Source organism: Stenella coeruleoalba (assembly GCF_951394435.1).
Source record: "Stenella coeruleoalba genome assembly, chromosome: 5".
NCBI classification, from domain to species: Eukaryota; Metazoa; Chordata; class Mammalia; order Artiodactyla; family Delphinidae; genus Stenella; species Stenella coeruleoalba.
In genome coordinates, this window is record NC_137150.1 from 89,197,344 (window position 1) to 89,209,350 (window position 12,007).

At 39.5% G+C, this 12,007-nt stretch overlaps 1 protein-coding gene across 1 annotated transcript; it reads left to right on the plus strand.

Annotated features, from left to right (window-relative positions):
• Positions 1 to 9,188: 9,188 nt before the first annotated feature.
• RETNLB (resistin like beta) lies at positions 9,189 to 11,692 on the plus strand (the record flags this gene model as incomplete). Its single annotated transcript, XM_079921436.1, has 3 exons — positions 9,189 to 9,218; positions 10,882 to 10,960; positions 11,565 to 11,692. 3 exons carry the CDS (start codon positions 9,189 to 9,191, stop codon positions 11,690 to 11,692), a joined length of 237 nt encoding a protein of 78 aa, XP_079777562.1.
• Positions 11,693 to 12,007: the final 315 nt, after the last annotated feature.

Sequence of the window (12,007 nt, forward strand, 5' to 3'; positions counted from 1 at the left end):
CTTCCACGTTTTGATAACAGCACTATCATCACCCAGAAATGTAATTCAACTCAGAAACCTAGAACTCATCCTTGCTGTCTTGACATGTCTCTCACTCTCACATCCAATCCATTTTCATGTCCTGATTTGACTATTAATTAATGCACACCATCTCTTTGCTGCCCCCTGGAGGCCAGTCACCTCCATCTCTTGCCCAGACTACTGCAAAGCACCTCCCTACTTCTACACTGATGGCTTTTATGACCTATTCCCTACACAGCATCTAGAATAATATTTTAAAAACTAAATTAGACCAAGTCACTCCCTTGCTTAGTGGGAGCTTTCCATGGCTTTACATTGCACTACGAATAAAATTCCAACATCTTACTATGCCCTCAGCCCCATGGTCTGGATCCTGCAGTTTTCCAATTTCAACACGTAACACTATTTTGCTCTATAGTCTAGAGCACGGCAAACTATAGCCCATGGGCCAAATCCACCCATAACCTGTTTTTGCAAATAACGTTTTACTGGAACACAGCTACTCTCACATCCACGGCTACTTTTGAGCTGTAAAGCAGAGTTGACTTTTAACAGAGCATATGGGCTGAAAAGCCTAAAATATTTACTGTCAGACCCTTTAGAGAAAAAGTGTGCCAGCTCTTCCTCTAGAGCGTCACTAGCTTCCTTCCCCCCCCCTTGATTAAGATAAACTTTTCATTACCTGCAGTCTTTGTATTCATCCTCCCCTCTGCTTGGAGAGGGTAAAATGTTTCTTTACAAACCTTCTTCCATCTTCTCCTCAATGACTCACCTCAAACTGAAATATTCAGAACAGCCTTCCTTTATAACTCTGACTAAAGTAGGGCACCCATCTCCCCAGGTGCACTCTACACTATCATATCCTGTTTCCTGCATTACACATTAAAAAAGAAATTATTTTGCTTGTTTTGGTTTATGGTCTACTTTGCTCCCCAAGGCTCTAAGCTCCAGGAAGTCAGGTCCTGTGTCTGTCTTCCTCAGCATTGTTTCCCCACTACCTAGAAAGTGACTGCACAAGGTAAGTGCTCAGCAAATATCTGTTGATTTTTAAAAAGTAACTACTATAGCTAGCTTTCCTACATGGCATTCAGTCATTTAATTTCACATCTAATATGAATTTCCCACAAAGAATACAGCTTTTCGTCTCCCTTCAAATGCATGAGAGGATAACAACAAACGCTGTGACTGCAGCTCCTAGAGGTCATCTAGTTGCTCTTTGTATTTATTCATGCATTCATTCATTCAACAAATATAGATTGATACCATCTCTGGGACGTGTGGGGCAAGACACGATTGGATAAACTTGTCCGTTGAGCAGAAGCATGACTTTCATTATCTTAATATGACTAAGAAATTTTGAAAATCAAAGGGACACCTTCTGAGATTTCCCCAATGCACTACCTTACTCATCCAGAACCAGTGCCTCAGAGACTCAGCAAGAATTTTTCTGTTAACCCCAGGACAAGAACAGTCAGCACTGATCTTAAAAGCCCCAGCAGAAACTGCTCTGTAGAACTCAGCACGGTTAGATGAGGCTAAAGCATTCTGTAAGTGGGTGTGAAGTTACTGGTGTTTCTTCCAGTGGTTGTGAGTCTGGTGAGCTATGGAGAGGGGGGAGCAGGTTGGGATGGAGGACTCTTTTGGAGCTCAGTGATATTGGGCTTAGATCTGGCTCTGTGTAGGAGGGCTTTGGACAATGCTGTCACTGGGTATTTGTGGAGTTATCCTAGCTGACAGCTAAGAGTAGGGTGGAGAAAAGTATAATTTTCCTACCTTGCACCTATGACAATTGTTCCATCTACTACTGCAAATCATTTAATCGCTTCTCTTCGGCCATGGCCACATCTTGCAGGGTCTTACCTTATTTATCTTTGCAACTCTCAAAGTGTCCAACTCAGAGACTTTCACATAGAATTCTCTTAAATATTTGCTAAATTAAATAGCAAGCACACTTTGAGAGAAGGGATTTTCCCTATGATTTCATCTGCAATGAATGCACCAAAAGCACTTGCAAGGTTTTTTTTTTTTTTTTTTTTTTACTTCAGTAAGGTTGGTGTTCTATGCTACTAAACCCACAGTTGGCTAATATAATCAGTTTCTGAATCTTTCTGTCAACTGTACATACAGATAAATGTGCAATGGCAGTGTTAAAAGATATTAGGGCTTTCTGATGTTATAAGATAAAGCTGCCTGGCAATTGTCATCTTGTTTGGAAATGGCAAATGATGCGTTTCAGAATGATTAGCAAGCTGTGATCTCATTAACCTTTCCTTGAAGTCAGTTTAACTATGAGCTGCAAGATGGATTGATTTCCTGTGGGAAACCCCCACTCTGCTCCTAACCCTCCCCTTCCCACCACTAAGTCTTAACTGGCATCATTTTATCATTTTCAAGGAATCTCTGCAGAGTTACTAAATAATAATAATAAAGTGATTATTTTTAAGCATCTACATTTCTAGACAAAAAGGGGAGAAGAAAGAGCATATAAGTGTTATATATACAGTTGCTATTTGTTTAGTCTTATTGAAGTACTTTGCATACATTGGTACAAACCCTTTCAATTTTAGCCTGTTCTCACTATGGAGAGAATTAAGTTTTTCAAAAAGGCTCTTTTGCCTATTTTCATTTTCATACTTGAGAGTCTTCCCTTGCTAAATTATTCCAGTAAATATTCATATATATTTTTCCTGTGTGCCACTATCCTTCTTATATCAGTGAGACTTTGTATTAGAAATATCAAAACAAATTGCTAGCAATCCATGTTTATACAAAAAGCTCAATATTGCCCTGTTGTTAATAAAAGCAAAACTGTTTGGGTGGAAGAGATCACAGCACAGGGATATCACTTTGCTCAGAAATCCAGGTCTTCATGTGATACCAAAAAGCTGCCAGATTAAAGTCCTTAAAACCATCCAGACAAAATAAAAGGCTAATCAATCATTTTGAGAATTGTGGCCAAGGATAAATATTGGAATTTCACAGCTCTTTCAGGAACTTCCATGTATTTGAACAACACTGAATTAATTATGACCGAAAGAAAAATGAAAAAATAATTTTAGTCAGGTAAGGAAATACATTTAATGTTTTATAATAAAAGAATAGTACTATTAGCTCAATGTAAAACGAACTATCCTGTGGTGGAGAAGAAATCAACACTGTTTCCCCCTACAGGTGAAACACACAAACTCATTGTCCAGCAAAACCCGATGAGGCAGAGATCCAATTTACTTACTGAGTCTCCTGGTATTTTAAAAATCTGGATTTGTAGGAAAGGGTAAATATAGAAGTTGTTTTTAAAGGACTACAAGCTATATTATGCAACTTCTTAAGGCAGAGACTATTTCTTATGCATTTTTGTGATTCTCCATGATGCCTAAACCAGTTACACAAACGTAGGAGGTGCTCAGTGTTTATTTACCAACAGAATGGAATTAGTGCTAAATCAAACTGGTAAACCTAGACAGGCCTAAACTATAGAATGACTTAACCATACTGTACTTAAATATTGTGAAAAACTTCATTTTGTCATGTACTTAAACATTTTTTCTCTCTTCTGAAATTCAAATGCATATAAATGGATAAATTAGTAGCAGTTCTTAATGAACAATAAGCAGATTTTATAGAAGACTAGCTTTTATTTTTATAAATTTATTTATTTATTTATTTATTTATTTTTGGCTGTGTTGCATCTTCATTGCTGTGTGTGGGCTTTCTGTAGTTGTGGCGAGCTGGGGCTACTCTTTATTATGGTGCACGGGCTTCTCATTGCTGTGGCTTCTCTTTGTCACGGAGCACAGGCTCTAGGTGCGTGGGCTTCAGTAGTTGTGACACATGGGCTCTGGAGTGCAGGCTCAGTAGTTGTGGCACACGGGCTTAGTTGCTCCACGGCATGTGGGATCTTCCTGGACCAGGGCTCGAACCTGTGTCCCCTGCATTGGCAGGTGGATTCTTAACCACTGAACCACCAGGGAAGTCCCGAAGACTAGTTTTTGAATTATTTATTCTATTAGCCTAACGCATGGTTCCCGTTTATCATTTAGAGTAAGCTAAAGAGATGCTGTGATCTTTAAGATGCACTTTTCAGAGCAGCTTCTTTTTTTAATCCAAAGATATTTTATATTTAACTGTTTTGCTTTGTTTTTCATTCAAATAATTTATTATCCACCTTTTAAATAAATTTTTAATTTTAGAACACTTTTAGATTTACAGATTTATAATAAAGATAGCACAGAGAGTTCCCATATGCCCCACACTCAGTTTCCCCTATTAACAGCACACATTACACTGGGTACATTTATCACAATTAATGATGGTGTATTTTTCTCTATCCTTTGACTTTTAACCTATCAGTGTCTTTATATTTAAAATGATTTCTTGTAAACCACAAATAATTGGGTATTTTTAATCTACCCTGACAGTCTCTGTCTTTTAATTAATGAATTTAAACCATTCAAATTTAGAACGATTATTGATATATTTGGATTAATAACCAGCTTTGGAACTGTTTTCTATTAATTGCCAGAGGCTTCTATTTCTGTCTTCTCTGCTTTGATCTTTTATAAGATTCTAGTTTCTCTCCTCTCCTGGCATGTCAATTATACTTTATAAAAACATATTTACTGTTTGTCCTAGAGTTTGCAATATTTATTTTTAACTAAGTCTACCTTCAATAAGACTATTCCACTTCATGTGTAGTGCAGGAAATTTCTAACAGAATACTCCTCTTCATCCCTTGTGACATTGCTGTCATTCATTCATTTATCTATAATGTTATAATCACCCAATACATCATTACTATTATGACTCTCAATAGTTATTTTTTAGATCAATTAAATTTTTTAAAAAATTTTATTTTACTTACATTTAGTCCTTCTCTAAAATATGTTCTTTCTTTATGTAGATCCAAGTTTCTGACCTATATCATTTTCCTTTCAACTAAAAAAAGACTTAATATTCCTTGCACAGTAGGTCTGCTGGTGATGAATTCACCCCATTTTAATTTGTCTGAGAAAGGCTTCATTCCTCCTTCACTTTTGAAGGATAATTTCACTACATACAGAATTCCAGGTTGATGATTTTTTTGCTTTCTACATTTTAAATATTTCATTACACTTTCTTTTGGCTTGCCTCTTTTCTGACAACAAGTCTACTGTAATTCTCTGTCTTGTTTTTCTATAGGTAGGGTTTTTTTGCTTGTTTTTTTCCTCTTGGATTCTTTCAAGATTTTCCCGTTGTCTATGGTTCTATGCAGTTTGACAGTGATCTATCCAGGTGTACTTTTTTGATACATATTATGCTTTGTATTCTCTGGGTTTCCTATATTTGTGGCTTGGTATTGTCATACTTTTTGAAAGTTCTCAGTGACATTATTTCAAATATTTCTATTATTCTTTTCTCTCTTTCCTCTCCTTCAGGTATTTCAATTACATATATGTTACACTGTAAAAAAATTGTCTTAGAGTTCTTTTTTTGTTTGTTTTTTGGTTTGTTTGTTTTACATCTTTATTGGAGTATAATTGCTTTACAATGGTGTTAGTTTCTGCTTTATAACAAAGTGAATCAGTTATACATATACATATGTTCCCATATCTCTTCCCTCTTGCGTCTCCCTCCCTCCCACCCTCCCTATCCCACCCCTCCAGGCGGTCACAAAGCGCTGAGCTGATCTCTCTGTGCTATGCGGCTGCTTCCCACTAGCTATCTACCTTACATTTGGTAGTGTATATATGTCCATGCCTCTCTCTCGCTTTTTCACAGCTTACCCTTCCCCCTCCCCATATCCTCAAGTCCATTCTCTAGTAGGTCTGTGTCTTTATTCCTGTCTTACCCCTAGGTTCTTCATGACATTTTTTTTCTTAAATTCCATGTATATGTGTTAGCATACAGTATTTGTCTTCCTCTTTCTGACTTACTTCACTCTGTATGACAGACTCTAGGTCTATCCACCTCATTACAAATAGCTCAATTTTGTTTCTTTTTATGGCTGAGTAATATTCCATTGTATATATGTGCCACATCTTCTTTATCCATTCATCCAATGATGGACACTTAGGTTGTTTCCATCTCCGGGCTATTAGAGCTGCAATGAACATTTTGGTACATGACTCTTTTTGAATTATGGTTTTCTCAGGGTATATGCCCAGTAGTGGGATTGCTGGGTCATATGGTAGTTCTATTTGTAGTTTTTTAAGGAACCTCCATACTGTTCTCCATAGTGGCTGTACCAATTCACATTCCCACCAGCAGTGCAAGAGTGTTCCCTTTTCTCCACACCCTCTCCAGCATTTATTGTTTGTAGATTTTTTGATGATGGCCATTCTGACTGGTGTGAGGTGATACCTCATTGTAGTTTTGATTTGCATTTCTCTAATGATTAGTGATGTTGAGCATTCTTTCCTGTGTTTGTTGGCAATCTGTATATCTTCTTTGGAGAAATGTCTATTTAGGTCTTCTGCCCATTTTTGGACTGGGTTGTTTGTTTTTTTAATATTGAGCTGTGTGAGCTGCTTGTAAATTTTGGAGATTAATCCTTTGTCAGTTGCTTCATTTGCAAATATTTTCTACCATTCTGAGGGTTGTCTTTTGGTCTTGTTTATGGTTTCCTTTGCTGTGCAAAAGCTTTGAAGTTTCATTAGGTCCCATTTGTTTATTTTTGTTTTTATTTCCATTTCTCTAGGAGGTGGGTCAAAAAGGATCTTGCTGTGATTTATGTCATAGAGTGTTCTGCCTACGTTTTCCTCTAAGAGTTTGATAGTTTCTGACCTTACATTTAAGTCTTTAATCCATTTTGAGTTTATTTTTGTGTATGGTGTTAGGGAGTGATCTAATCTCATACTTTTACATGTACCTGTCCAGTTTGTCCAGCACCACTTATTGAAGAGGCTGTCCTTTCTCCACTGTACATTCCTGCCTCCTTTATCAAAGATAAGGTGACCATATGTGCATGGGTTTATCTCTGGGCTTTCTATCCTGTTCCACTGATCTATTTTTCTGATTTTGTGCCAGTACCATACTGTCTTGATTACTGTAGCTTTGTAGTATAGTCTGAAGTCAGGGAGCCTGATTCCTCCAGCTCCGTTTTTCATTCTCAAGATTGCTTTGGCTATTCGGGGTCTTTTGTGTTTCCATACAAATTGTGAAATTTTTTGTTCTAGTTCTGTGAAAAATGCCAGTGGTAGTTTGATAGGCATTGCATTGAATCTGTAGATTGCTTTGGGTAGTAGGATCATTTCACAATGTTGATTCTTCCAATTCAAGAATATGGTATATCTCTCCATCTATCTGTGTCATCTTTAATTTCTTTCATCAGTGTCTTATAATTGTCTGCATATAGGTCTTTTATCTCCTTAGGTAGGTTTATTCCTAGATATTTTATTCTTTTTGTTGCAATGGTAAATGGGAGTGTTTTCTTGATTTCACTTTCAGATTTTTCATCATTAGTGTATAGGAATGCCAGAGATTTCTGTGCATTAATTGTGTGTCCTGCTACTTTACCAAATTCATTGATTAGCTCTAGTAGTTTTCTGGTAGCATCTTTAGGATTCTCTATGTATAGTATCATGTCACCTGCAAACAGTGACAGCTTTACTTCTTCTTTTCCGATTTGGATTCCTTTTATTTCCTTTTCTTCTCTGTTTGCTGTGGCTAAAACTTCCAAAACTATGTTGAATAAGAGTGTTGGGAGTGGGCAGCCTTGTCTTGTTCCTGATCTTAGTGGAAATGCTTTCAGCTTTTCACCATTGAGGATGATGTTGGCTGTGGGTTTGTCATATATGGCCTTTATTATGTTGAGGAAAGTTCCCTCTATGCCTACTTTCTGCAGGGTTTTTATCATAAATGGGTGTTGAATTTTGTCAAAAGCTTTCTCTGCATCTGTTGAGATGATCATATGGTTTTTCTCCTTCAGTTGTTAATATGGTGTATCACGTTGATTGATTTGTGTATATTGAAGAATCCTTGCATTCCTGGAATAAACCCCACTTGATCATGGTGTATGATCCTTTTAGTGTGCTGTTGGATTCTGTTTGCTAGTATTTTGTTGAGGATTTTTGCTTCTATGTTCATCAGTGATATTGGCCTGTAGTTTTCTTTCTTTGTGACATCCTTGTCTGGTTTTGGTATCAAGGTGATGGTGGCCTCATAGAATGAGTTTGGGAGTGTTCCTCCCTCTGCTATATTTTGGAAGAGTTTGAGAAGGATAGGTGTTAGCTCTTCTCTAAATGTTTGATAGTATTCGCCTGTGAAGCCACCTGGTCCTGGGCTTTTGTTTGTTGGAAGATTTTAAATCACAGTTTCAATTTCAGTACTTGTGAATGGTCTGTTCATATTTTCTATTTCTTCCTGATTCAGTCTTGGCAGGTTGTGCATTTCTAAGAATTTGTCCATTTTATTGGCATAGAGTTGCTTGTAGTAATCTCTCATGATCTTTTGTATTTTGTATTTCTGCAGTGTCAGACCCTTCCTATGTCCAATAAAGGAATCTCCAATTTCTCTCTCTCTCCCCCTCTCTCTCTCTCCCCCTCTCTCTCTCTCCCCCCTCTCTCTCTCCCCCCTTCTCTCTCCCCCCCTCCCCCTCTCTATCTCCCCCTCCCTCACCCCGGGTCAGAGATGCATTGCAAGTCACAGCCCCCACCCCCCAACCCCGTTTCTTGCTGCCTCCCTATTTACTCTCCTGGGGCCTTTCCCCTACTAAAATCCTGGTGAGTTTAATCCCATGTTGGCATCTGCAGCTCAGAGGACTCAAAATACCACAAAGTGTTTTACTGTTTTTCAAATATGTAAGGATAACGATAGAATAAACACAAACTCTTAAAGGTATCACTAAATTCCTAAGCAGTTTTTGTTATTATGTATTACTCTTTATATCTCACATGTCTGCACTTCTTTCAACCCTCCTGCTGTCACCCTCCTCCAGAGTTCACCATCTTTCCCCAAGGTTACTCATCCTCCTAAGGGTCTCCCTGAAAGTGCCCTTGTTCCCCTCTAAGCCGTTCTCCACGTGGTACCCAGGGAATGCTTCCTAAATGCGGATATTTAGCAAACAGAATCTTGCCTAATTCTTTTCGTGAATGAGCAGGACCTGACAGGCTAAAAACATCATGCAATTCTATTCTTTCTCCCATGGACTTTCAGACCTGCATTTCTGTGCCGACTTTCTCCATGTCAGGATGAAATCTCAAGCAGATCCTGTACCTTTTGTGAGTACTCTAGAAAGAATCAAATAGGCCCTTTGCTCTGGCATGTAAAATCCAGTTCCATCAAATCGTTTTCTAACCAGTTGAGTTACATCTGGGTGAGTTTTCCCTCCTACCCCAGTTTGGCCTGTACCAGTTTGGAAACCTCTTTGTGGCAGGGGCTGCTTCTTTGCATTTAGCTTTCCACCCCAGGCTAAGTTCTGCTCATCTTCAAGTCACATAAATGTCATTTCCACAGGGGAGATTCCTCTCTTCTTTTTCATCCTAACCCTTAACAAGTTGTGAATATACAGTTATTTCTGTGAATCACTGTGTAATAGTTAATGTGGTTTTTTGGGGGGTTTTTTGTTTGTTTTTTCCGGTACGCGGGCCTCTCACTGTTGTGGCCTCTCCCGTTGCGGAGCACAGGCTCCAGACGCGCAGACTCAGCGGCCATGGCTCATGGGTCCAGCCGCTCCACGGCATGTGGGATCTTCCCGGACCCGGGCACGAACCCGTGTCCCCTGCATCGGCAGGCGGACCCTCAACCACTGCGCCACCAGGGAAGCCCCAATAGTTAATGTTTTTATCCCTCACTAGACTATAATATCTATGAAGGCAGAGACTGTGTTTATTTTTTTGGCAGCCCAAATCCTGCATCCTTAATAGCCTCTCAATAAAATATTTGTTTTGATAAATGAATATGAAAAAATTTTCTTACTGGATACTGGAGAGTATGACAACTATCATGGAAGTGTAAGAGATGTTTAAAAGGGGTCCTTTAAAAAAAATTGTTTCAAAACCCTCTTCTGGTTCCCTACAATGGTGACACTAAGGTCAGCATGGGTTTTTATATATTATTTCTCCACCGAGAGCAGTGTGATTTGGAGGAAGGATTTGGGGAGCAAAACTATAGCATGAAACAGAAGCAGCATCAGAAATGTCAGATAGAATTCTGTTTCTCAAGTACTAGTCTTTTGTTTAAATAATGAACTGTTCCTCAGGAGAAAACTCAGAGGAAAGGATAATATGTGTCCCATGTACTCCACCCAATGCTTTGTGAAGAAAATGGAAAACAAGAACCAAGAAATGCAAACCTGAAGCGAGCATTTTCCTTTGGGATAAGTTAAGTGGTGGGAAAGAAAGCTCTGGATGGGATTGTCTTCCCTTATTTGGACTCCAGACCCACAAGGTGCTTCAAGAGGAGATGGAAATCTGGATTTGAATGTGAAATACCCTGGGGTTAAATGTGAACTAGTTTAATTTTTTTCAAAATATTGTGCATGGGCTTCCCTGGTGGCACAGTGGTTGAGAGTCCGCCTGCCGATGTGGCGTACACGGGTTCGTGCCCCGGTCCGGGAAGATCCCACATGCCGCGGAGCAGCTGGGCCCATGAGCCATGGCCGCTGAGCCTGTGCGTCCGGAGCCTGTGCTCCGCAATGGGAGAGGCCACAACAGTGAGAGGCCCGCGTACCGCAAAAAAAAAATATTTTAGAATATACTTGTTTATATCTAAAAACATATTGCAGGGGTTTTGATTTTCCTCATGAATATAGATGCAAAAATAAAAGTTAGCGAGTAGCTTGATTATGGACACAGTTACACCTCTGAGGTAGAAGCGGATTTCAAAGGGAATTATGGAAGACAGAGATTATGGGCAATATCCCTTCTTCTCTCCTACTCAAAGCTCAATCCCTCTGCCCCAGCAAAGAGGACCTCATGTTTCAGTGTCACGAACTCAGGCAAACTGTCTTTCTGCCCCACAGGTGAGTAACTATGGGGAAGAATGGCAGGTATGATGCTCCATGCCCTCCCCTGTCTACCTCCCAGCACCTACACCTCCCCCCATCTCACATTTGTATTATCCTGGGGCTGAGTCATAATTCTTGGTTCCCAGAGATCCCTTCCCATTCTCATTTCCTTTAAGGATTCTACTGAGCGATTCTGGGCTTCTGCCTCTTCCCTTCCCACCTTCCTTTCATGGCTGTATATACCAGCCCTTCCTCTCTTCAGTAGTCCTGTTACAGTCATGCCACTATCACTCCCCCTGTCCTTTATCTCCCTTTCCCTGTTCTCCTGTGTTGGTTGTTAAGGGACAGCACAGAGTTAAATTTATCATGCCCCTAAGAAAATGGAAATGCCCAGGTCCCTCACTTTCACTGGTCTCTTCCATGGCCCTATGTCTAAATTTGTTTTAGTAGTTTTTGTATATTTTTTCCTAAAGAAGACCTTCAAAATTGAATTCATTTTAGACCCCATAAAACCTAGATCCACCTCTGGGGTGCATATGGATGAAAGGTGATTATGAGTGGACCTTCTCCATCTCAAAATCAAAGGGATCTGATGTCTATGTCTCATGTGCTCACGCAGGGTCGATTGTCACTGGCTGTGCTTGTGGCTACGGCTGTGGCTCCTGGGATGTCGGGGGGGAAACCACATGCCACTATCAGTGCAACCCAGTAGATTGGACCACTGCCTGCTGCCGCCGCCTGACCTGAGAGGGAGGAGAATGAAAACCTACTTGTGACTGTAATGAAACCGTGATCCCAAATAGGAAACCTGACTCAAACTGTCCCTTTCATTTGTTCACAACTCTGCTTCTTGGGTAACAAAAACAATTTTTGCATTTTTCTGTGTTTATATTTTTGATATTATCATCCATGGCCTGGGACTCCTCTAGCCAGAAAATGTTTCCCACATCCCAGTTATGCCATCTCAGGAAAGATTAGGAAAAATATGTGCAGAATGGGACAAACTGAGATAGGCACTCCAGCCCCTAGGTCCCTCAGTATTTAACAAAAGGATAATGACTC